We start from the raw sequence: 25523 nt of genomic DNA, 5'->3' as shown, positions 1-25523 counted from the left end.
TACAGAGATGTCATGATTTCATGGCTGGAATCATAGGTTAACCTATGAAGAATCTAGGACTAGACTAATGTTGCAAGTCTGGATTCTGAGTTCTGGAGAAGGGAGATCACAACTCTATATAGGAAGAATAAAATAATACTAAATGGAAGCCAAAGACTAGAAAGATGGAAGAAGCTCTAACAGTCAGGGGCCAGAAAAGAATATTCTGTTATACTAAAAGCTAAAAGATATATGCATTTTGGTTGTTTCCACTTCCAAAATAATGTAAAGTACTATTTATAGCAACAACCACAGAAACCATTATTGTAAATATCTCACTTTTGACTTGTAGAGAATTTATGTAATTGATTTTTCATTTTATCATCTTAAAAATCCCATAGGGCAGATAGGACATGCTTTATCATTGCCATTTGACAGATGGGGAAACCAAGGCACCAAATCACAAGGTGGTTAAAGGGAGTGGAATGTAGTTGATGGCACAATTGGGAACTCTTATGCCAGTCCCAGTCCAAGGTATTTCCTAGTAAAACACATTGTACTGAAACATGAAAGAGACAGAACAGGTAGCTTATGTTACAAAGCCAGAAAGCTTAGAGGTAAGGTCAGTTATGTTTTATTTCCAACACCATATTTGCTCTTTTCGAGATGATTGTTTATTTCAACAGCCTGGTGAAAATATCCTTATTGGTTCCTCACCATTTTAGCTGAGACACTGCAAAATTATAATCCCATTCATAGTTATCTGTTTTCTCATCAAGAGATATATGTATTTTACATATAACCAGCCCTGGTTCTTAGTTCTCAAATATTTTCCACAATGGATGGATTCACTAGTTAACTAGTAAAGAACAATGAACTATATGTGATACTTGGCGTGCCAATTTCCCCACAGACTAGTTATACCCAAAGAGTTTGGTCCTGAGCAGAGTTGAGAAACCACATTTAAGGATGCTGAAGTAGCATCTTTCTGGTGAGGTCTTAGTGAGGTGCAGTTTAGCACCCTCCTGTACATCCCTACAAAAAGCCCAAGGAAATCATGAGACTTTCGGAGGGGACTATCTGTGGAATCCAAAGTGGTAGGTAGTGAACACTGCAGCTGCCAGGTTTTCCACTCATTCCACACTTGACAATGGGGACACGTGCATGCGTCAGCAATGCAGATCCATGACATTATGTCACTTTTTGTCCTGGAAAATCAAAAGTAAAACCGGGTCCCCTAAAATATATTCTTATTTAGTAAAGAAAAGAGAGTTCAATTTATTTAATCCAATAAAATGCCAAAGATTGATGTTTATCTTCAGGTGGTCCAGGAAGGGATGTAAGAGTTACAGGAAATGAAATGTTAAAAAAAAAAAGTGGTAAAGGTTTTTATTAATGTCAATACCTTTAACCACTCTCATGACTCATTTTCTCCATGCTCGGTTAACCCACCATAAGATGATGATATGGTAATATCAGGAATAAGTAGGGGTTCCATTATTTTATAAAGGCAACATGCTTACTGAAGAAATCTCTTGTCAACTAAAAAAAAAATTAAAAAGCTTTAACTCTGTGGATTCTCTGAATTCAGATTTTATGGAGTGAGTCAGATTTCAAATACTCTCTACCACCTCCAGACTGTGTTCTAAGATTTTTGTGTCAGAATGTGGTTCTCGTTCTGAACTCCTCCCTCCCAGTCTCTCTAAAATTGAAAAGCCACAGACTTAACTAGTTCAAACTCAAGTCAAACCTCTTATGAAACATCAAGTTTGTAGGGTTTTGCTGAGCAAGCAGAGCTACTGCTGTTCGGGAACCTCCAAATGAGTAAGAAGAAAAACATCTTAAATTAAAAAAATATATATATGAAGTAAATATGGACAAGAGTCTGTGTGTACACACCCACGAGTGTACACACACACATCCCTCTGTTGCGAAGTCAAAATCACTCACTCACTTAATGTGTGGCTGCTGCATTCACGACCAAGCCAAAGAACTGGTTTCTCCAACACACATTGTTCTAAGTACACACGGAATACATGCGCAATAGCACAAAGAATGATGTCGTAAGTGGCAAAAAGTATTTGAGCAGTTCTGTAGGAGAGCAGAGAAGGGTGAACTCTGGGAATAACTTAGTGAATGGAGTTATATTTTGCAGACAGGGAAGACATGGGCCTGGACTCCACAGGTGGGCTGTGGTGGAAAATAGTGGGGAATTCACAAAGGTGGATAGACAGAAAGGGTTCGTAGGCCGACATGTGAGTTGGGCATGTTGTCCTGGCAGCAGAGGGAAGCCAGCGGGAGGCTGGAGCATGATGAGATTGAGGAGTCAGGAAAATTGAGTCCACATCTGGCTGTAAGAATGATCATTTCCTTTTTTCCGCAGATGAAATACTGAAATGCTGACCATTTTGTAAATTAGCCCAGATTCAGTTTGCCTAAGTTTGGGCAGAACCTTTTCATAAGGGCTTTCCATAGAACTATTTAAAAAAACATTTAGCTTTTTAGTTTAGAAAGAGGAATCTTTTTTTTTTTTAAAGTTCCCCTATTTGTTTACCAACTCTTCATTTCTATTTGGAGTCTTTCTTCCTCTCAACATTCTTTCTTCACTTGAAATTTATCTTTCAGTCTGTTTTCTACTGTCATTTCTATCTTTTCTTCTATAACTCAAGCATTTTTCTTCCACAGACACCTTCTTCAAAATGTTCCTGTCTCCTCTTGGTAGGTTCTCCTTCCTAAATATACACATATATAAATATACTATTTATGTAAATATAAAATTTTTGCTTAAACTGTGACTCTTCTTTTATTTCACTCCAACTGAGAATACAAGCCAATAGCGATTGAGCTTTTCTAATTCCAGTTACATAATATAATAAAAAGCAACCTCAAATCTGTCTCTCAACTTGTCATATTTCTTTAAACTTGGGAGGTTTCCTCTCACTTAATCTTCCCTTTTCTGCAAGTTCTTTGGCTTTTCCACTGACTGTATTTACAACATCCACAGTTTCCAAACCCAATGTTGAGACTCACGGTCTGACAATTGGACAAGATATTTGAAAGCACAGATGTCGTTGAGGCCTGTGGTTTCTCTGCTGAAATCTCACCCTTTCCCCGCCCCCCTTCCATATTTTCCTTTGCTTAAGAGGCCAGATGATGGAGTTATCTGGAAACAGAACTAAGACTTGTAGGTGCTCGACTTACTATTTTATTACTAGCCCTGTGCCAGGAACCTCTTTTTTCGGGGGTGTGGAAGGGGGTCGGAGAGAAAGTTGGCATCTGTGTGTGGGCAGGCAGGGACACACCCACTTGGAAAGGAGGCATCTCTGGAAGTGGGAGGGAACAGGACTGCAGGCGCCCTCCTCCTGGGGGCAGGAGTCAGCTACTGGCCACCCACAGCGTGCAGGAGCCCTCACCCAGTACCAGAGCCTCAGGCACACCTTCAGAGCCCTGCTTGCCCATAAGTAAGTACCCACTTGGAGGACTGGGGGTGGGAGTGTTTCCTAACTCTTTGCGGTTGCTAAGCTTGACGAACAAGGCTCTCCATTACTTCAGAAATGATCCCAAAAAGTAGAGAGAGATGTCAGGCTATTTTTTACAATGTAATTTAATTGTCCATCTATTTATTTCAATGGGGGTGAATCAGGCAAGCCCCTGGAGTAAGCGGCTGTCGGGAAGGTCTTATCGGCTCTTGGCTTTGCAGGTGATGGTGCACGGGAAGGTGCAGGGTAAGCTACTCGCTGAGGACCGTCGGGCGACAAGTCTGTGGAGATGTGCTCCACCTCTCCCTCCTCTGTGCATGCCAGTTCCTCCTGCTGAAAACAGCTAAGCCTGCTGTTCGGAATTCTTAGAATCTCAGCCCCAGAGGGACCTCTCTAGGGCCAAACTGACTTTACACTGGGAACTTTATTACCCAGAGTTTGGACTCTCTGTTGCGACAGTTCTCAGGAAGTGTGGGTGTCTCCCACCATCAGCGTCTCTCTCTCTCTCCGGGGCGTGCTTCTCCCTACTCTGAGGAAGGCCGGTGAGGCCCCAGCCCTGGACATCGTGAGCAGCCCGAGGGTTCGGAGCCTCCAAAACCCATATATAGGCATCCAGGACACAGAAACAGTGGAAGCAGCCAGGAGGGAATCAAGAGAAAACCTAAAATTTCCAATGTTCAAAAACTCGGGGTGGTACTTAATGTAGAGAACACTGAATTCTTTGTGATTCCTGGACTCATTTGCTTTGCCTTTCTGGTCAGACAAGAAGGGATCAATACATATCTGGGGCCTGGAGGGAATGTACACGGGAGCCTCAGAGGCCATTTCGTGTGGCTCTGACTCACCCTGACTCTCTGTGAAGTGGAAACTTCACACCACTCAGGTGTGGCCAGCCTTTGACCTTTGTTGTGAATCCCCAAGAGTTACCACAGTCCCTTCCCAATTACTCATTTCACTTTAGCTGTGGTTCAGCTAAGACTTCTGGCTCAAGGAAAGCTGTAGAAAAGGACACAGGATGAGGCGGGAAGAGGAGGAAGAGGAGGGAACCAAGATGAAGGTAAAAAGAGACCTAGAGATGAAGGAGGAAGAGGCAGAAAGTGAGAAGGGAGAACTGGTTGGCCCTTTCGCAAGTGCCATGCCTGCCCCTACACCCCACAACAAGGGCACCCGGTTTTCCGAGGTATGGGAGTATTTCCACCTGGCCCCTGTTCGTGCTGGCCACCACCCCAACCAATATGCCACCTGCCGCCTGTGTGGCAGGCTGGTGAGCCGTGGCCCCGGGGTGAACGTGGGCACCACAGCCTTGTGGAAACATCTGAAGAGCATGCATAGAGAGGAGCTGGAGAAGACTGGCCATGGTCAGGTGGGGCAGCGCAAGGACCTGAGGCCCCAGGGGCCCCAACTCCCCATGGGTATCGAGGGCGACTGGGCCCGGCTCCTGGAGCAGGTGGGGGCCCTGGCTCTGTGGGCCAGCCAAAGGGAAAAGGAGGTGCTTAGGAGGGAGAGGGCAGTGGAATGGCGGGAGAGGGCAGTGGAAAGGCGAGAGCGAGCCCTGGAGGAGGTAGAGAGAACCATCCTGGAGATGAAGTGGAAGCTGAGGGCTGAGAAGGAAGCCTGTCAGAGACAGCAAGAGCAGCTTGCCGTGGCTCATCCCTTCCATTTTGTGTAATCAGCCTGGGAGGTATCTATTCTGAAAACACAGACTGAGGCTCACAGCAAAGAGCCACGTTAGGATAAATAGAAAGAAAGTATTTGTGTTTTTAAGAGAAAGAGTGCATAGTATGAGTTAATCTCAGCAGGTATCAACTGACCAAACACTTACCTACAGGGTCCCTAAAGCTGTCCTGACCAAAACTTCAAAATGTATTAACTGAAGATAAAGGTTGTTTTGCCACCATGGGTCTGTGAGTTTGGGTGCAGAATGTACCATCCTGCTATGTTGCTGAGTGAAAATAATGGGATTTATGCTTTGCACTTGGTTTTGGTGGAGCTGAGGGTTCTGACAGTTGAGGCTGGTCAGGTGGCTGGAATGTGCCTACGTGACCAGCTCACTCTAAGAGACCCCACCAGGAGTGGAGCTTAGGCTTCCTGGGGCCCAGGTGTTTGCAGACATCCTGGTGGTGAGTTAAGAACTGGGTACAGAGCTTGTTCTGTGGGGCCCAGCTGTGGAAGGACATAGAAGCTTGCGCCTGAGATCTCAGGCCCCATCTAGTGTAGGTCTTTCTCCCACTGGTGCTGTGTTGTACTGCGTGCTCATATTAAAGCTGTGTCACCAGCAGAACCTGTCTGAATCCTGTAAGTCTTTTCAACAACCTAACACATACGTCAGTAATGTGTAATTAGCACAGAGAGAATTAAAGACTTTTCAACTTACTCAGATGAAACATTAAGAACAGAGGATATAGAAACTTATTCATAAATATTTTAAAATATAATCCAATTTCATATTAAGCTCTGTTAAAGAGGGAGCTCATGAAGAAGAGATGAGAGAAACTCAGGAAGGAAAAGAGAAAGGTAGAGAGATGGGGTGAGGAAGGAGAAATAAAGAACAGAGGCAGAAAACCAAAAGAAAAAGGGATAGAGAATAAGTGTGAACACAGAAGAGAGACAGATTCCCACCCCCCCCCCCAAAAAAAATTCACCATGAAAAGATGAGAGACCATGACTGGGAGACTGAAGGACAGAGAACATTTTCCTAGGTTCTGAGGTCAATTTTAACACTTAGGTTGCTTTTTTTTGTCCCGACAGACCACTCATTCATTTGAACAGTAGTTTTGGGATTTTATCCTTGTCTTTGAGATGCTGGCTGCATGCCAATTCTTCCCTGTTTTTTTTTTTTTTTTTAATGTTCATTTTAAAATACTCAGAGATGGGGTGCCTGGGTGGTTCAGATGGTTAAGCGTCTGCTTTGGCTCAGGTCATGATCCCAGGGTCCTGGGATCAAGCCCTGCATCAGGCTCCTGGCTCAGCGGGGAGCCTGCTTCTCCCTCTCCCTCTGCCTCTCTCCCTGTTCATGCTCTCTCTCTCTCTCCGTATCTCTGTGTCTCAAATGAATAAATAAAATCTTTTAAAAAAATAAAATACTCAGAGATGCTTTGAAAAAAGGAAACCTAATAGTCTATAGGGAGAGAACAATTCCCTGGGCTGTTGAGCATATGCCTAATATGTTCACTCTGGAATAGAATAAAACCAACTGGCAAGGACTGTGGCCTTTGTGCTGGAGCGACTTTTATTTTGAATGACTCCTCTAGAACCTAATGTTTTTTGTTTTTTGTTTTTACTGGGTTGGGGATGGGGTGAGGGGTGGTGGGAGCTGGGGAGACAAGAGCTAATAAACACAGTCTTTCATTGTCTCGTAAATAAGCCCAAGCCCTTTATGGGCATCAACCTTCCAGAAAGCAGACAAGATCCTGGTATAATAATGGCTTCTTGCCTCGCTCCGTCCTTACCTGTGTGTGGCTCCCTCTTAGCGCTTGTTCTTAGACTGTCAGCAGCTCTAACAGCCACATTTGTCTTCCCTGTGAGCTGTGTGTGGAACAAGCACAAGTCCAAACACAAACTTGTGAAAAACCCAGACTGTACTGCAGGCTTATAATCTCCCTTTTTGTTCTAGCAACCTGCCTGATATTAGAGATTTCACTTCCCATATGAATTCCCAAAGGGGTATGGTGCCATTTTTAGGGCCCTCTCCAGCTGCGGTGAAAGCTCAGGGACTCACCACTGCAAATGAAGATGGCCACTAGGAGTCCCATGGCTGGACACTGGAAATCAGAGCCTTACTGTGTCATAAGATGGATGGAAGGAAAGAAGGAAGGAAGGAAGGCAGGAAGGAAGGAAGGAAGGAAGGGGAAAAGAAGCTCTAATACCTAATCTTAAACACACACACACATACATTTGAAATGGAATTTAAGAAGGACAAAGAATCCACAAAGTTTCAGGCTTTGCAAAATCACAATTAAATAAACAGCAACAATGAAAATCTGCAAACAGCCACCAGAGCTATACTGCTGAATGGTAATATGTGGTTTTAGATTATGGTGTCTGCTTCGTATGTCCCTTACGATTTTAGCTTCTCTTCATTTTCAGGCTTTTTTTTTTTTTTAAGATTTATTTATTTTAGAGAGAGAGCATGCACGAGTGTGGGGGAGGGGCAGAGGGAGAGGGAGAGAAGCAGAGCAGAGCTTGGAGCCTGACACAGGGCTCAATCCCACGACCCTGAGATCATGACCTGAGCCGAAATCAAGAGTCTAATGCTTAACCAACTGAGCCATGCAGGCGCCCCCTTTTCAGGCATTTTAACCCCAACTACTTTTGTTTCCTGTGTCATGTTAGGTAGTTCTTTTTATATATTTTTTCAGCTAACTTTTGTCAAACATCATAAACGTGGAGAGTAACAAGGACTAGATCCAGAGAGATGATGGCGTTAAATAAAAAGAGGCATCAATAGAGACATGTGGCTCGTGGAAAGATCGAACTATTGAGTAAACTCTGGAGTTTTCATGCCTCTCTCTGTACCTTCTTTTGCTGCATCTTCACAGTGGGTTATGCAGGGCCAGGGCTATGGGCTGATGGCTCTCTAGGCCACATATTTTTTTGGAATACACAGTCTGGTACATGAAGGGGCCCTGTGGTTTCAGTAAAGACTCCCTTTCCATCTCAGCTGCAGGGGCGAGGCTGTGCACCATGCTGGGGCCCTGGTGAAGTCTTGCCCTGGAACTCACAAGAATATGACACCCACAGGTGTGACACTCTCCTTGGACAACCCTGGCATGTCAAAGCCTGAGCAGCATCATTGTTAGGGTAATTTGGGGGCTTTTCTATTTTTCAGGAAAAGCCAATTAACCATAAACTTTATCGCTTTAGTAATGCTGGAAAACATAACTCATAATTGACCAAATCCCCATTACTTTAACACCAAGGGCTGCTGGTGTAGTGACTATGCAGCACATAGTAGGTATCCAATATGAACATGTTGAATTAGTTAATTTCTAAGGAATGAAGGGGGGGTTGGAAATTACCATTACCCAACACTTATGGATGCCAGATGGAGATACTTCGCATATGTTCTTTCATTTGATCTTTATATCACTCTTGGGAGTTTGGGGTCATTGTCCCTGATGAGGAAGAGCTAAGGATGAGGAACCTAAGGAATCGAGGTCCCAGGGGCCAGAGTTAATAAGTGATGGAGGAGAATCCAGACCCAGGTCTATTAGATTCCACAATCTATATTCTGTTTTTTCATTATCTCATACTATCTCCTAAAATCAATCACACAGGAGATTTATGAATGTATATTCAGATGAAGGGATGGGAGAAAGAGAATAGGTGAATGATAAATAGTGGGAGGAAAGAAATATTCTCAAGACATCTATTATGTGCAAAGTACTCCATTAGTGTGCATAAATTTCATTCACCTAAGAATCCTGTGAAATATTAATCTTGATCTCAGTTTTAGATGACTTAGCTGAGACTCGTGGAGGTGAACTACTGGATGAAGATATGTAGCCAGAAAGTGGTCAAATTAGGATTCGACATTAGTTCTCTCTGCTCCTGAACCATAGGCTCCTCTCATTATACCATCCTGCCTGGAATGGGGCATGCTAAATTCTCATCCTTGCTCTGCCCTTTATTAGTGACTCAGTCAGTTGTGTAGACTCTCTGGGCCCCAATTTCTCATCTGTAAAATGACTGATGCCCTACCTTCTTCAGAGGCTCAATGAAAGCATGACTCGATAAAAGCATGTAAAAGGACTTTGAAGAGTTAAGAAGCTATTAAAAATACAATGGGGACTCTAAGAATATTAGGGTAAAGAATTACTAATGTTTGGCAAAATCTTAAAAGATCCACAGACAAGCTGTGTCCTGTCACTGGTTATGTAGAGTCGGTGAGAGATTACTCACTAATTCCCCAGGAAGGAAGGTTCTCCGATTTTCCTAGTCAGAGCCTAGGTAAGCATGGATACAGAAGAGGAAATTTGATAACGTGTAAGAGAAAGTCCTTTTTCTTTTTAACTGGAATTCTTGGATCCAATCTTACAGATTTATTCCGTATCTGGATTGAGTCCTTATTACCTGTAAACGCTGGCATAAAGAACCTTCAAGAAATCCTTAGAAGAACCAAAAACACCTATCAAACATTGTGCCATTAGTTTGTTTTATTTAAACTATTGAAATGAAGTCCACTAATAAAATTGGAATTAATTGTGAAAGAACAAAAAAATTTAAATCTTTTTTATATACTCAGGACTACAACAGCAATTATCTAAGAGACTAATACATAAAATCAACAGAAGACACAAATATATTCTCATTTAAAACCATCCCACAGAGTTTGAGCTATGATTTGTATGCGGCTGTCAAATTAAATGACTGATATGCAGCAGGATCAGAAATCATAAGTTATTTAGTGTTCATAGGACTAGAAGAAACTAGAATATGAGTATAATTTTCTCTCATCTCATGTAGCAAGAAATGTTTGAGAATTCGTGGGAATATTTATTTTATAACTTGGGATTTTAAAAAGCTTGAATTAAGTCAAAGTGCCCCAAGATAGCTGATTAACACTAATAGTAATAACAATATAACAACAATCATAATGTTCACTGAGTGCTTAATATCTGCCATATTTATACCAAGAACTTTCCATACATTATTTCATTTAATTCTTAAGAACAACAACAATATGCAGATACCCTTCTTATCCTCTTCATAGAGATAGAAAAACTGACCACAAAGATTGAAGTTATTTGCCCAAGGTCACAGCCAGCAAGAAGAGCTGGCAAGTGAGCCCAGATCCCAGTGACTTGAGGCTGGGAACTATCAAAAAGAAACTGAAGTCAGATAGCCCTACACTACTTTCCTTTTCCACCTGCCCCTTCTCCTATTGCCTGAGAAATAGCCAGGGTTCTGAAGGAGTTACAGAAGGGCAGCTTTCCTCTTGTTACTTCTAAATAAAAACTATAGGAAAGCTGGTATAGGAAATGGACTAGAATAAATTAAATGCAGCTGAACAAAAGCCTCATTCTTACACCAGGATTCACACTACTTTCTGTCCTACTTTTCTTTCCCTATCTTCTCCAGTTTTTATTAAGGAGAAACTGAAACTATTGAGACTATTTTTCCAGAAAATTTAAGGACTAAGGATTACAGATCACATGTCCTAAGAGCCCAAAGTCAGGAAGTAAGGATTCCCATTTGGTTTCTAGGATCAACTCAGCTTCCCTTCTTCACCAGAAATTAATTGACTGAGGGCCAAGGAATAAGGTCCTTTGAGAAAACATTCTGGACAATGATGCAACACAACACATCTTGGCATATTATACTATAGATTATCAAAGGTTTTAATGTGACTCACCTCTCTCAAGACATCCGTAGAGTTATTTTCCACAATCGTGGGGATTTCTGGCTTAGCTTAAAGGCAAATAAAACATAGTTAGTGGCACTGACTGTCATCTGACCTGGCCACTAGTGTGTGTGTGTGTGTGTGTGTGTGTGTGTGTGTGTGCACGCGTACATGTAAAATTCATCATTCATCAAATATTTATTAAACACCCACCATGCACCCAGCAGTATGCTAGATACATAGAAACAAAGGTGGACAGATCAACTTCACTGTCTTTTTTTTTTTTTTAAGATTTTATTTATTTGACAGAGAGACACAGCAAGAGAGGGAACACAAACAGGGGGAGTGAGAGAGGGAGAAGCAGGCCCCCCACTAAGGAGGGAGCCTGATACGGGGCTCTAGCCCAGGACCCTGGGACCATGACCTGAGCTGAAGGCAGACACTTAACGACTGAGCCACCCAGGCGCCCCTCAACTTCACTGTCCTTAAGAAATTTACATTTTCATGGAAAATACAGATCTTAGAAAGTCAGAGAATATTTCAGTGATTTTGATGTCCTGCTAGACTGTAAGTGCCTAGAAGCCAGGCTGTTTCATTCATCTCTCCATCTCTAGCACTTAACAGTGCCCAGCACAAAATAGACATTGAGTACATTATGTTGAACTGAAGTGGTTTCAGGTCAGTTCTTGATGGCAGACAGAGCCGTCTATGAACCAGTGGAGAAACAGTAAGCCTGTCACAGGTGCTGTCACTGCTACATCCACTTGGCACTTGCTTCTACTTGTTGAAGGCCTCTCGTTGGGCATACCTAATGAGTTCCTCCTAAGGATTTATGGGAGCACACTTAGTCCACAAGTAGGGCAAACTGGAAGTCTAGAGAGCTAATGGTGATAACAGATGGCGAGTTGGTGGATAACACCCCAACTTCCTTGCCTTTATATGGGAGAACTCTGATGTGTGTTCTTCCGGAGTTCTCTGGGGGGAGTGAGCTCTAAGTCCACACTGGTAACCGGCATGATCATGTACATTTCATTATCTTCCTTCCCTTCCTTGGCTTTTCCACTCCTCTTCTGATGTTTCCCTCCATAAATTCCCTCAATAAATACTTCTCAAATAAATTAATTTAGCTCAAATCCTTGTCTCAGTGTTTTCTTTCAGCGGAACCCAAACCAAAATACAACCCAAACCAAAATACACTAAAGGGAGGAGGGGTATTCTGACCTCATATTAGCAATAGATACTATTGGAATGAAGGACCTGAAAGAGAAAACAGTTACTGAAAGTTGCAAGGGTACTAGAGAGACATTCCTTTAGAAGCTCAGGACAATCAGGTTTAGGGCTTAGGAGGGGGCAGGAGCAAACCTGTGATGGCAGGTTCCCTGATAAGGAAAGTCAAGTCAGAGGAGACTAGTGAGAGAGGGGCAGGAAGTAGCAAGGGAGCTGGGGAAGCTTCTGGTTCCTGGACTGTTAGAGAATGGAGGCATTATTAAGGAAGAAGAAATAGCTGGATTTAGGGCATCCAAGCTGGAGTGGGTCTCTGCTACACTTGTGTATTTATTTCAAGGTTTTCAAGGTTTTATTTTTGGCTTGTTCTATTTGAGGAATCACTGAGGGATGCTGAGTGGGTCCTGAATAAGACATGTATTTTACCGCCATGCCAGGACCACTATAATATGCACTTGGTGGCACACACACCTCATCTAAGGACTAGATGAGACTGGCCAAGCACAGCCTGGCTGGCCCATTCGCTAAAGAGGAAAGCCAGGAAGCAGGGAAAATCTAATGAACGAGCAGGCAGAACCTCTTATTTTTAAGCATCCACTGAATGGAGATCAAAGAAGAAACAGAGAGGGAGATGTAGACACAAACAGGGCCAGAAGAGCGAGATGTCAAAGAGTGAAAAGCTTTCAAGACGAAGATGGAAGTATCTGCCGCAGAGAGATATGGGGCACGGTTAAGTGTTGACAAGGCAGTTAGATCAAGCTGTGGTGCAAAAACCCTTGGTCAAATGGGACATAGTTTGCCTAACTTAGAATCGACATTTCTTTTCACATCCTGGATAGCTGCCTTCATTGATTTGCCAAAAGTCAGGCTGAATGAGTCAGTTTCATGTTGGGTCGAAGACAGTCACGCCCCAGTAAGTAAGCGGAGGGTGATATCGATGAGAGATGAACAGTCTTTCCCACCTCTTCACAGTGCACTGTTCAGGCTCCATAAGCAACCTGATCATCAGGGGTGATCCATTATCTCTTAGCCCATCCCCCAAGGAGAGGTGGAGGGAAAGGGAGGGAAGGAGGGCGAGCCGGAGAGAGATATAGGAAGAGCTATAAGCAAAAGACTTCAAACTACAGAAATCTTGGCTGTAGCTGCTTCTATCTTTATGCACCACAGGGTTTGCATTTCCCTCAAAATACTGGATTCTCTGATCTTTAAAAATAATGCAATATGATTCTAAGTAAAAACAAAGATTATTCACTTGTCCAGTCATTCAGAGAACTGAAGGAAAATCTAGTAGCTAATGCCCTTAGATTTTGTGAAGTTATTTTCTCTCTATTTACCTCATTTGCAAAAATAATTAATTGTTCATCCACATCACTGCTTTTCTCTTTGCCTTCATTTAAAAATCACTTTTTAAAAAACACAGTTTTTGGCGACAAAGATAAAAAAAATCCAAAGCCAGGGGTTTGTATTTATTAATATTGCCATGCATCACTGAGCAAAGTAGGATTTTCACATTTCCCCCAAATTTACTCCCTGCAGAGTCTGTGCAATTTGAGTGAGGCCACGGTGGATATTTCAGCTCTGCTCTACACTTTTGTGAAGGCAGGGATAGAGGGCCATCCCTGCAGGCTCCTTTGCTGAGGAGCTGGCCCTGCTGGGGGTGGGGAGACTCCTGCAGTTTCTTTGGAGCTGTGTTTATCATTTTCCTTTCCTCACACTGTCCCCATTCTGCCTTCCTCCAGCAAGCAACCAAGACAGTTAGACAACTAAGTAATTAGATTTTGGCAGTTATAATTAAAGAGATTTCCAGTATTCTCAGGAAACATTAAAGTTGTAAATAAGGAGTGGTCACCAGGAAACTGGCCAATCTATGGCTTTCTGTGTGATTTTGTTCTATCAACTCAATCATTGTTTTTTAACTTCTATCCTTATCCTCACCCCTAACATGAATGACAGTCTCAAGGGAAACAGCTCTAGAGTAGCTACCCTGGAGGACTACTCTCCAGTTAACAGGGCACTTTCTTTCCAGGGTGGAGCAAGGCAGGAGAAATGGACAGAAAGACGGCAGGGAGCTCAGAGAACAAAAAATCTTACCAAAAACCTTGACTGTGGTGGAACTCCTCAAGATTTTGCCAGGTCTGACCATAACGTGGCAGGAGAACTTCTGGTCATCATCGTGGATTTGGACTGGAGAGAGGTAGAGTTTATAGTCTGTACCTAGCTTGACTCTGTCTTTAAATAATGTGGAATTGCTGATGGATTGACCTTGGGTGATAAGTGTTTCCCGAGTTCCATTATCCTCCTGCTGAAAGAAATAGTTACTAGTTACTGTGCACTCAATCATGCCAGCTCTGGGCTAGATGTTCTCTATGCATTAATTCATTTATATCTGTAAAAATAGAGATGATGAATGAAGAATTGAAATTAAGAGAGATTTAGTATGTTACTAGAGAAAAGATCTTTACACTTGACTTTCAGTTGACAACTATAGTCACCCTCTCCTAACATGAATATAAACTTGATGCTCTTCTGACTACAACTTCCCCTTCATAACTTTCCATAAGCTGCATATCGGGGGTGGGATTTGGAGGGCACAGCACTGGGGGCTAATGAAAGATCATAAATCTCATTTTAAGTTCAAGAATCTTAATGCTAAGATGTGCTTATCCGTTTTGTTTTAAATCTTCACCAGAACTGGATGATTACAGTTGTCCTCCCTTCAACCTTCCCCTTAGAAAAGGTCTCATTTTAGCTCCCCTAGGGGCCAGGACTAGGAGGAGGTGAAGAGACCCCTGGGGCATAACATTTAAGGAGGCACTTAGTCTCAGGGACTTGTAAGTGCAGGGTGGGCATCTGAGAGCAAGTGCCTCCTTAAATTTTGTGCCCTAGACACCTCCTAATCATGGTCCTTGCCCTCTGTTCTTATTTCTATGTTACCTTCAAGGAGGACACATATAGGGTAGACTGTAAATGTTAATCTGAGTTCCACAGATCAGAGTGTATTTGAAGTAGTTGGTTCTTCTATTCCATATCCTTTCTTGGGTCTGTGAAGGAAAGCTCCTATTATTCTTGCCATACCCAGAATTTCCATGGACAAGATCCCTGGGGTATCACCGTGCTGGTCAGTGTCAGTAAATGTGCTAAGGGCCAGTGAGGATGAGACTCTTGAGGGGCACAAGGGTAGAGGAAGGGTTATGCCCTCATTCTTCTTTAGTATAACTTAATAATCTCAACTGAGTTGCTTTGAAAACATTCTGATGCACAAAGTCTCTCCTCTGAAGATTCTACCTCAGTTATTCTGGGATGAGACTCAGGCTGGGGTATTTTTTTTTAAAGGTCCTCAAAGGATCCAGATTTGAGAACCACTGGTCTAACTCTAAACAACAGATGAATCATTATATGCAGAGATCAGGGGGAAATGAGGGGAACTAAGATGAAGAAGGTTGAACAGCAAGCATTTGATGGGGAAGAAGAAGTCACAAAATAATGAAAACAAAGATCTGTTGCTTGAAATTTCTGGCCTAAATCTGTTAAAAAAACAGACAGATTCAGAGTAGTAGAAATGGAAGCTAGGTGAGTGAGAGAATTCAAGTTTGAGCTAGGAGCAGAAACAGTGGAAACACGAAGACAGACTTCTTAAATAGTTCATACAGATATTTCCAGAATATACTTAGTAGAAACTCTTCTGTAAGACAGGATTCTCTAGGTGCATATAGCTAGGATTGGTATCAACTTTACATACAGATTCAGATAGTACCTCTTGCAAAGAATGATACCCTGCTCAAGACTTCCTCCTGAAACAATGTACATACTTTTATCCCCACATAAAGATGGACCTAGGAGTCTTCCTAGTGAAGAAGCACATAGAAAATTAAAGGGAGAGAGATTGTATCCTGGAGACAGGGGCTCTGAAAGGAGCCCTTAGTGTTGGGTGGTGACAGCAGAAGAAAGTGGAAGGCGGTTCACTCAATGGCTGCTGATCTGGAAGCCAATCATTAAGGAAGCAGGCTCCCCCTGCAGGTCTGCACAACCTGCTAATTTACACAGCTCTTGCTTCATGCACAGGCTCTGTTTTTGTGAGGATCTTAGAGTTCAAAACGCTTCTTGGTCACTTAGGAAATGACTCCCCACTTGGAATGCTTCTATCTGTTACTTTATAGTGGGAAGAAAGGCAGTCAGAGGCTGAGCTTGGAGACTAGGGAGACAAAAGCTGCCTTTCCTTTATTGTGTAGCTCTGTGTGCCTGGCTAGCGTAGTTTAATTGATGGAGGAGTTAAAAACGGGGCCGAGGCAAGAACCTGCACACGAATGGCCGCTTTCTCAGAGCAAATGAGAGAAGAGTTGGGGAAAAAAATGAGTTCAGGCAAACAAATGAAATGTCTGGAGCTGGGAGAGGGGAAAATAATACTAATATTATGTTACTACCACTACTAAAATTTTATATTCTTATTAATCATAGCTTAAATTTATTTAGCACCTACTATGTTTTAGACACTCTGCAAAGTTCTTTCAAGTCTTATTTATTCCTTATGACAATCCGGAATAAACTAAGGCTAAGTAATTTGTGCAAAGGTCAAACAAAGCAAGGTACTTAAGTCACAGCATCAAAAAAGCAGAGACGCCCAGGTCCAGGGACAATTAAGTCTCAGAGACAACATGTACTAATAAAAACCAAACCATCACAAAATAATAAAAAGAATTTTTTTTGAGTATCTGGAATGAAAAATTTAGGAGAAATTCCAGGAAGCCGGAGGCCTTTATAAAATCTGCAGATTACAGAGGTGTGGGCAATTTGTTGACTGAAAGAGCTCTTTTAGGGGTCAGAGAGTATACCTCAACTCCTACCTGATAATAATGACCTTAGGTAACCTGGTCTGCTGGAAACAGACTGGTAAGAGGTCTTGTACAGAGTCTTTATTCTTACCTGTTTGGGTGGTTTTTTTTTCTTGTTCTTCAAAGAAAAAAATTTGACAACTTTTTAAAATATTAATAAATATTTCTAAAACTTAATGGGATTCTCAAATTGGAGGACCCATATGATTTAATGAGGAATGCAGCCTGAACCAGCTAACATGTATGGTACCCTTATGCTACACCCTCAGGAGACACTCAAGTAATACAAACTTACTGTCCTCCAGCCTCACTGATGATCAGTCTGTATTTCATGAGAATTCACGATCTGCAAGGCTAAACTGAAGAATTACGGAGAGTCATAAAATGGATCCTTTAAAGATGAACTTTCGAATCCAATCAAGAAATGGGCAGAAGACATGAACAGACATTTTTCCAAAGAAGACATCCAAATGGCCAAGAGACACATGAAAAATTGCTCAATATCGCTCGGCATCAGGGAAATCCAAATCAAAACCTCAATGAGATACCACCTCACACCAGTCAGAATGGCTAAAATTAACAAGTCAGGAAACGACAGATGTTGGCGGGGATGCGGAGAAAGGGGAACCCTCCTACACTGTTGGTGGGAATGCAAGCTGGTGCAGCCACTCTGGAAAACTGTATGGAGGTTCCTCAAAAAGTTGAAAATAGAGCTACCATATGATCCAGCAATTGCACTACTGGGTATTTACCCCAAAGATAAAAAAGTAGGGATCCGAAGGGGTACGTGCACCCCGATGTTTATAGCAGCAATGTCCACAATAGCCAAACTGTGGAAAGAGCCAAGATGTCCATCAACAGATGAATGGATAAAGAAGATGTGGTATATATATACAATGGAATATTATGCAGCCATCAAAAGGAATGAGATCTTGCCATTTGCAACGACGTGGATGGAACTGGAGGGTATTATGTTGAGTGAAATAAGTGAAACAGAGAAAGACATGTATCATATGACCTCACTGATATGAGGAATTCTTAATCTCAGGAAACAAACTGAGGGTTGCTGGAGTGGGGGGTGGGGTGGGAAGGATGGGGTGACTGGGTGATAGACACTGGGGAGGGTATATGCTCTGGTAAGCGCTGTGAATTGTGCAAGACTGTTGAATCTCAGATCTGTACCTCTGAAACAAATAATGCAATATATGTTAAGAAAAAAAAAAAAAGAAGAAGAAGAAGGCAGCGGGTAGGGAAGAATGAAGCGGGGGAAATCGGAGGGGTAGACGAACCATGAGAGACGATGGACTCTGAAAAACAAACAGGGTTCTTGAGGGGAGGGGGGTGGGAGGATGGGTTAGCCTGGTGGTGGGTATTGAGGAGGGCACATTCTTCATGGAGCACTGGGTGTTATGCACAAACAATGAATCATGGAACACTTCATCTAAAACTAATGATGTAATGTATGGGGATTAACATAAGAATAAAAAAAATATGCGCTAAAGATGAACTTTCAATATGTACTGAGTACAGGTACTATGCTAAATTATTTAGTTTGAATTACCTTATTCATACTTCACAATGCCACCATCAGGTCAATGCTATGATCATCCCCTTTTACACAGGAGGGAACTAAAACTTAATGTAGGCAACATATCCAAAGTCATACTGAATTCTGAGACAAAAGGAACAACGTGTGCCCCTATATACACTTCTTAAAATATTCTCCCATATCTTGACCAAGTGGAAAAAATTAATAAAAAATCTACAATTAAATTTTTTATGACTGTGTAAAGTTGTGCTCATGGGGGATACAATATCATGAAGTCCCAGAAACCACAGGCTAACTGGAAAATACTTCTCCTTGAACAGCATACCTGGGTCTCAAAACAGACAAAAACACTGCCTACCTTTATTTAAAATTTTGATATTTTGTTCATCATGCATTTCCCCTAAATTTTGGCTTTAAAAAAATAATTCATTAAAATATGTATCTCAATTGCTGATTTTTGGGGCAGTTCCTTAAATTTTGTACTTAAGGAGAGGGCCTTGCTCACCTCACCCTAATCCTAGCTCCCAGGTCACACTGTTAGTAAACAGAAGAGCCAGAATTTGAAAACAACAATTTCCTTCCAAAAGTCATGCTATTAATGATTTTGCTATATTCAGCCTCATAACAGTAGTAGAACAAACAGTCCTTGCCTTTTCTGCTTATAGTCTATTTGAGGGGAAGAATAAATTCACAAGAAAAACAAAAAATCAGGACCCATAGAAGAGAAATAAACGTATAATTAAATTTTGGGCAGGAGTTGGATAAAATAATTAGCACGATGAGGGTTGGGCAGGGTCTTATCGAATCATGAAAAGCTTTTCCTATATGTCCCTTAATGACCTTAATGACAAACCTTAAAATAATTTGTGGAGGCTTTCCCGTTTTTGTATAGACTCAGAATTTCCAATACAGAAGAGAGACTTTGTTACTATTTGATTTAGTGATGTTATCTCATCTCCAGGCTGGCCTGAGCACCATGTCGGACCTGGCTGTGCTGACCACAGCCCATGGCAGGTGTTGAGTGTACAGAGCACATTCAATAAATTCTGTTAATTCTATCAACTGCTACTTCTTTATCTCCAAACTGCTTCCTATCTTCACATTTCTTCCACTTATTTTCTATCTAGTTGGTGCTGTCAAAGCGGGCGGTTAGCAAAGCTCCCCACGTCTCCTCTGTAGAACACTGGAACAATATTTTTCTAATCATCACAATTGGTTGTTAGTCCTTTGTGAGTTGGCTACCACTTTATTTCTGATTATAGTGAAGAGAGGGTCAGCTGCCATCAGGTAGGAGGTGAGTTTTGTTTTCTGAATAGCTAGGCTTCCCACAGGCATGGGAAACCAACATTGTTTTTAATGCCAGTTCGCTTTTTGTTTAAATATAAAACATTACAAATATTGAAGAAGAGTATATGGAAAAAATATAGACAGAAATGTAAAGAAATATAAGCATCTAGGTTTTACTTTTGTGCCTTTATCACAAATATTGAACTGTTTGAATCCGATATAGTCTTCTCCTTCTTTTCATGATTTTAAGGAGAAAAATCAGGGTTTCTCTTTATCCACCAAATTTGAAAACAAACATTTCTTCGATAACTCTCTCCACCTCCACTACCAACTTGTATTCAAGGTCCCAGGGTCTTGGTGTAGTACATGTCTGATGTTTGCTGGCCAACTGTTCTTTAATTATCCAGCTCAAATATAACCTAAGAAGCTTTTCCAGGTCCATTTATGCAGAATCAAACTATTTTCCCTCTCGGCTGCCATTTTTTGTTTTTATTAAAGCTGTATTTCATGGCAGGAAATATATTTGATGTAGTTTTGTATCCCTGTAGGACTTAACACTCAAAACAGATTCATATATGTTTGTGGGACTGAATCGAAATTTATGTTGTAGGAAATCAGGGTGATACCTTGGAATGAAAACAGAATATTAGGGGCACCTGAGTGGCTCAGTTGTTAAGCGTCTGCCTTCGGCTCAGGTCGTGATCCCAGGGTCCTGGGATCGAGCCCCACATCAGGCTCCCTGCTCAGCTGAATATTAGACTGTATTTAGAAGCTCCCAGAATAAGCCTGCAGAATTTCCCAGATGACTCTATCCTTGGGCCTCAGGACATAAACTGGAAAAACGATTACTTGTCCTTTATCTACCAACTGCACACCACCTAAACACAAATATCCTATGACTTCTTATTCATCATCCTATCATGTACATAAACCCTCAGTGTCCACTGAAGGATTAACCCTTTGTGTTTATTTAATTACCTCTCATGCTAGTTCAATGTTGGATACACTATTTGCATCTGATGCCTTTCTGCTTCAGTGCAGTCGCCATCCTGGAATGTAACTTCCCCAAATGCCAAGAAACCACCCCACGGACACATGTGACACAGCCTTTGCATGGGGTTGGGTACACAAGGCAAATGACATTTTTATGATAACTGAGGATCCCAATGATCACCTTTCCCATGAGGGTCATAACAGAATTAATTAGATTTTATAAAATCCCACATAAAGGAGACATGACTTCTGTTTTTCAGTGACCTAGATTAAAATAATTTTAGTTTATAAATTTGTTTCTAGGGCTTTAGTGGGGCATTTGAAGTGGGGGAGCACTTTGCAGCTTCCTGGAGTTTCCCAGCTCAGTCCAGCAGGCTCCCACCCTCCTCAGCTCATCTTCACCACCTTCACTCTTTAATCTTTTTCTAAAAGCCACATTGTATCATGTTTTTAAGAACAACTGGCTTATTATGATTATTACCGCCAGTTTAACAAGAGAGAAAAGAATGAAAATATGGACTGAGGGGGTATTTGTGTCCTCTGCAGGCCTCTAATAGTTGTGACTCGAAGAATTGCGGTTGACTCCCTCATATGAGCACATTAGCTGATCTCCGCTCAGACCTGCTGAATCCCACAGCTGCCAACAGTGCGGAGCACAGATGTAAATCGGAGGAGCAAATAGATTTTGACATTTAAAAGGGGAATGTGCAGTAGGAATTTACTCGCACATTTGGCAATACAATGTTCCCTTTGAAGAGAGGTTTCTTTCAAAAAGATTCCTCAAGTTGTCTGTATCATGGTGCATTCTTCAAAGTGACAGCGTGGCTGGAGGTTCTCGACGTTTAGGATTGCCTCACCATGTGACCTTAGGTGCACTCTCTCCATCCCTCATTTATCCTACATGCCCTGGCAGGATCCACAGATAACGTCTGCCTAGCCTTCTCGCTTCTTTGAAGACAACCAGTGCATAGAAGATGCCTTATCAGTTATCTAGTTGTTGATACCTAATGAGATGCTCATTAACCAGTTGAACAGCCAGCATGAATTTAGTGACCATCAGTTTAATATGAGGCCAATGAATAGGACTGTGGGGGAGTGGGACAAAGAGAAACAGATCCAATCAATTATTTATTCTTTATTGAGTGCCTATGTACTAAAGGAGATGCTAGGGATTTTTTTAAATGAGTGGCATAGCTTTTTGCCCTGGAGAAACTCAGAGTCACACAAAAGACACAGGCTGGCTGAAGTATTGACACTTGCTTGGAAAAACAGATAACCCAGCCTTTTGATAAGAACACTATAGATCAACTTACTAGCCAGTATAAATCCCTACAGTCAAGCTTTATTAAACTGTATTATTATTTATTATTATTAAACTTGATGATTCCCCTTAATAGTGAAACTGTGGTAATTAGAGTGGAGATGTTCACGCATTGGTGGGAACTACGAATAACGCAAGCAAGGCGTAGATGGTGCACTTCCATTGCTGTAATGTTTAGTACGGCCAGTTCCTGCCCTCTTGAGATCATCTCCTCTTTTCAACTTTTGTCTGAGAAACACTTTGTATCATGTTGGTTAAGAACAATTGACTTATACTAATGATAGACGTAATGATAGGAAGACTTACATTTTGGAAACCAAACCCTATAAAAGGGGGGAAAAAGTGTTTTTTGACAGATGACGAAGAGACATCGTAGATTTTAGAACAGTCTGAGAAAATTATTTTAGAACATCTGTTTCTTTTCATCCTACTGACTATCCCAAAAATTATCTAGACAGTGACAACTCATCAGTAGGTTGTATTCTGAGGCCTCCTTGCAAGTCCATTATTCTGGATTTGGCACATCCTCAGACAAATGGTCTAGTTTCCAAAACAGTCCACAGAAATTTAGGTAACTTGTAATACGAGTTATCATTTATGTGGATATAGTATTTTGCAAACTGTATCAGCCACTATATTCATGGAGATCTAGGAGTTCTGCAAGAATTTTTGAATCTTGTGTTTTCATCTTGATGACCATCTAAAAATTATCATAATCATGTTCTGGATCATCTAAATCAACACCCCATTATGTGATTCTCAAAACTGTGCTTATGTTTATCTTTGTGTTAGTCTTGTGTCATCAACCAGTTTAACAATATTAGAGGTCTACTATAGATTTAGATTAAAGCTAGCTGCCGTTTGGTTGGATTGCCTTGGGAAGTTTCTCATAAAAATCTAGATTTCTGGCTTCTTTCTTTTTCCTCTCTCTCTCTCTCTCTTTCTTTCTTTCTCCCTCTCTTTCTCCTTCTCTCTCTCTGTCAGAAAACATGGCAACTATGGGTCTGCCACAATCTGTGGCAATAATAAAACTGAGCAGGTTGCTGAGTGGCTGCTTCCCACACAGGTCCTGCTTCTCTCATGTATGTTTTCTGCCTGTATCTTATAAGCATTAGAGTTTGTGTCTCCCCATCTAAAGGAATGTTGCGTGTTCTCCAGGATGCAGTAGCAAGCATTCTAGGAAAAGGGGTTTCTTCCCTCTCCATATGTTGTTTATTTATTTATTTTTAAAGATTTTATTTATTTGTTTGACAGAGAGAGACACAGCGACAGAGGGAACACAAACAGGGGGAGAGGGAGAGGGAGAGGGAGAGGGAGAAGCAGTCTTCCCGCCGAGCAGGGAGCCCGATGCGGGGCTCGATCCCAGGACCCTGGGATCATGACCCAAGCCGAAGGCAGACGCCCAGCAACTGAGCCACCCAGGCGCCCCTCCGTATGTTGTTTATAAAACACATATTTGTGCGTAGGGGTTTCTGCTGCATGGGGCTCCTCTCCAGTGCCCATTACACTCTTTTCTCTCTGTGATCAGGGTTTGGTATATAGCTTGAAATAGAAACTAACCTTTAGGAACTAATTTTTAAATTACTGTCTTCATAGACCTGGAGGCTTGCTGAGTTGGAAGGAATCTTAGTGCCCCCCCCACCGTCCCTCCCCCTCCAGTTCCCAACCTTCCATCTGTGTGCTTCCTTCCCTAGTATTACTTGCTATTCATTTTTATTTCATTAATATTTAAAGAGCATTGTGGTTATTCACCGAAAAGGGCAACACTTACCACCAACCATGCAAAGGTGAACTCAGACGAAATTTCTGAGGAGATATTTTGAAAGCATGGTATTTCCACAGACTGATTTATCTGTACTTCTATTATATTGCTGCTTCTCCATTCATTCTGTGTAACTATAACGAAATATAGGCGGAAGAGACAGGAATATGTGATTGGTTTATAAAATGCTTTTTGTGACAGAAACAGGAACAGTGTTAGTGTAGATATTCATCTGCCCTCAGGGCTCACCTATGACAAGGCAAAACCCCACTAACAGCCCTCATTGTATAAATGGCAAAATGGAACTACTGAGAATCAGAGAGACTTGCTTACCACTGAAAAATTACAGGGAAGCTGCCCCAAAAGAATCTACCTCACAATTTGGTATGTTCCTCTGCTTTAACCCCAAAATAATGCTTTAGGCTTCAGATATTTTTTTGATCAGTTAGAATATAAAACTTTATAACCTAGCCTCTAATGATCTTATTAAAAATTCTAATAGGTTTAAAGTTTTTTTTTAGAGACGTTTTAGGTTCATAGCAAAACTGAATGGAAAGTAGAAAAAGTTCCCATATATCCCTTGTCCCCTATGCATGCCCAACCTCCCCCACTACTAACATCCCTAACCACAGCGGTACATTTGTTACAACTGATAAAACTACCATGACACATTGACATCACTATCACTTCAAGTCCATAGCTTATTTACATTAGAGTTCACTATTGGTACTGTACATTCTATGGGTTTTGAGGGATGTATAATGACATGTATTCACCATTGTAATATCATACAGAAGAGTTCCACTGCCCTAAAAATCCTCTGTGCTGGAATCCTCCCTCCCTCCTGCCAAACTCTGACATTCGCTGATCTTTTTACTGCCTTACTGCCCTTATGAGTTGTCTTTTTGAGATTACAAATATTCCTCCAAAGATGGAATGATATAGAAAAATATATAAGGAAACTCTGAAGAAGGCATTGTTAATGGATTATTTTCATTTTCATCTATTTATTTTTCATTTTAAAAGGAATATGACATAAATATCAGTTTCACAGCCTCTCTTTGGGAAAGTCATAGACATACACATACCCATTTGTAACTAAACTATAATAACATCCAGGAATAATTTATAAATGATTTCTATCATCCTAATATCCCAAAAATCTGATTTTCTTTTTTCCATGTCTATATAAATCTTGTTTGTATGCATACGTTTTCTCATACATTGCAATCCTTTTAACCAACAAATGTTACCCGTATTCTTACTTAAAATGTTTTGCATGATTCTTAAGCTATTGGTGGTTGAAATTTTCAGAAACTTTATGTCATGCTATCATATATACATATCGTCATCTATTTTGTCATTTCCAGTTACTGAATTGTGTGTTCTTTCAATTTGGGTTTTTAGTTTATATAAACTACTATAACCAATAAAGCAAGGATCCTCCTTATACTAAGAGCTTTCTTCTGACCATTCAGCTACTTAAATTCCGTGAATTTAATGGGTATGAGTATTCTCATTATTATCAATGGCATATATTTTTAAGTGGAATATTTCTCAGCTTGGAATGTTATAGCTAGCCGTTAGGACTTTGTTATACTCCAATCTCTCAGCAATAGAAGCTACCCTGTTTACTGATAATTCATTCTTCCTCCCTTCCTTACCTGAAACCAGGCCTCTCCATTAGGGCATATCTTCCTTGCATCATTCTCAAATAGTGGCCGTTTATTTTTTTGTGCCCTTAATTCCTCAAAATTA

At 41.3% G+C, this 25523-nt stretch overlaps 2 protein-coding genes across 2 annotated transcripts in view; one reads left to right on the top strand and one right to left on the bottom strand.

Annotated features, from left to right (window-relative positions):
- CD96 (CD96 molecule) overlaps window positions 1-25523 on the bottom strand; it is a 99503-nt gene that overhangs the window by 47307 nt on the left and 26673 nt on the right. The window contains exons 3-5 of the mRNA XM_021692513.2: window positions 23775-23899; window positions 14116-14323; window positions 10813-10868 (exon numbers count right to left, since the gene is read on the bottom strand). Of these exons, the coding sequence (XP_021548188.1) occupies window positions 10813-10868; window positions 14116-14323; window positions 23775-23899 (389 nt within the window). The remainder of the gene's footprint in view (window positions 1-10812; window positions 10869-14115; window positions 14324-23774; window positions 23900-25523) is intronic.
- ZBED2 (zinc finger BED-type containing 2) lies at window positions 4474-5127 on the top strand. The gene has a single exon (XM_021692514.1). It carries the CDS (start codon window positions 4474-4476, stop codon window positions 5125-5127), a length of 654 nt encoding a protein of 217 aa, XP_021548189.1.

Source organism: Neomonachus schauinslandi, chromosome 1 (genome assembly GCF_002201575.2).
Source record: "Neomonachus schauinslandi chromosome 1, ASM220157v2, whole genome shotgun sequence".
NCBI classification, from domain to species: Eukaryota; Metazoa; Chordata; class Mammalia; order Carnivora; family Phocidae; genus Neomonachus; species Neomonachus schauinslandi.
The sequence above is the reverse complement of the archived record's forward strand: the minus strand, read 5'-3'. Positions and strand labels throughout refer to the sequence as shown.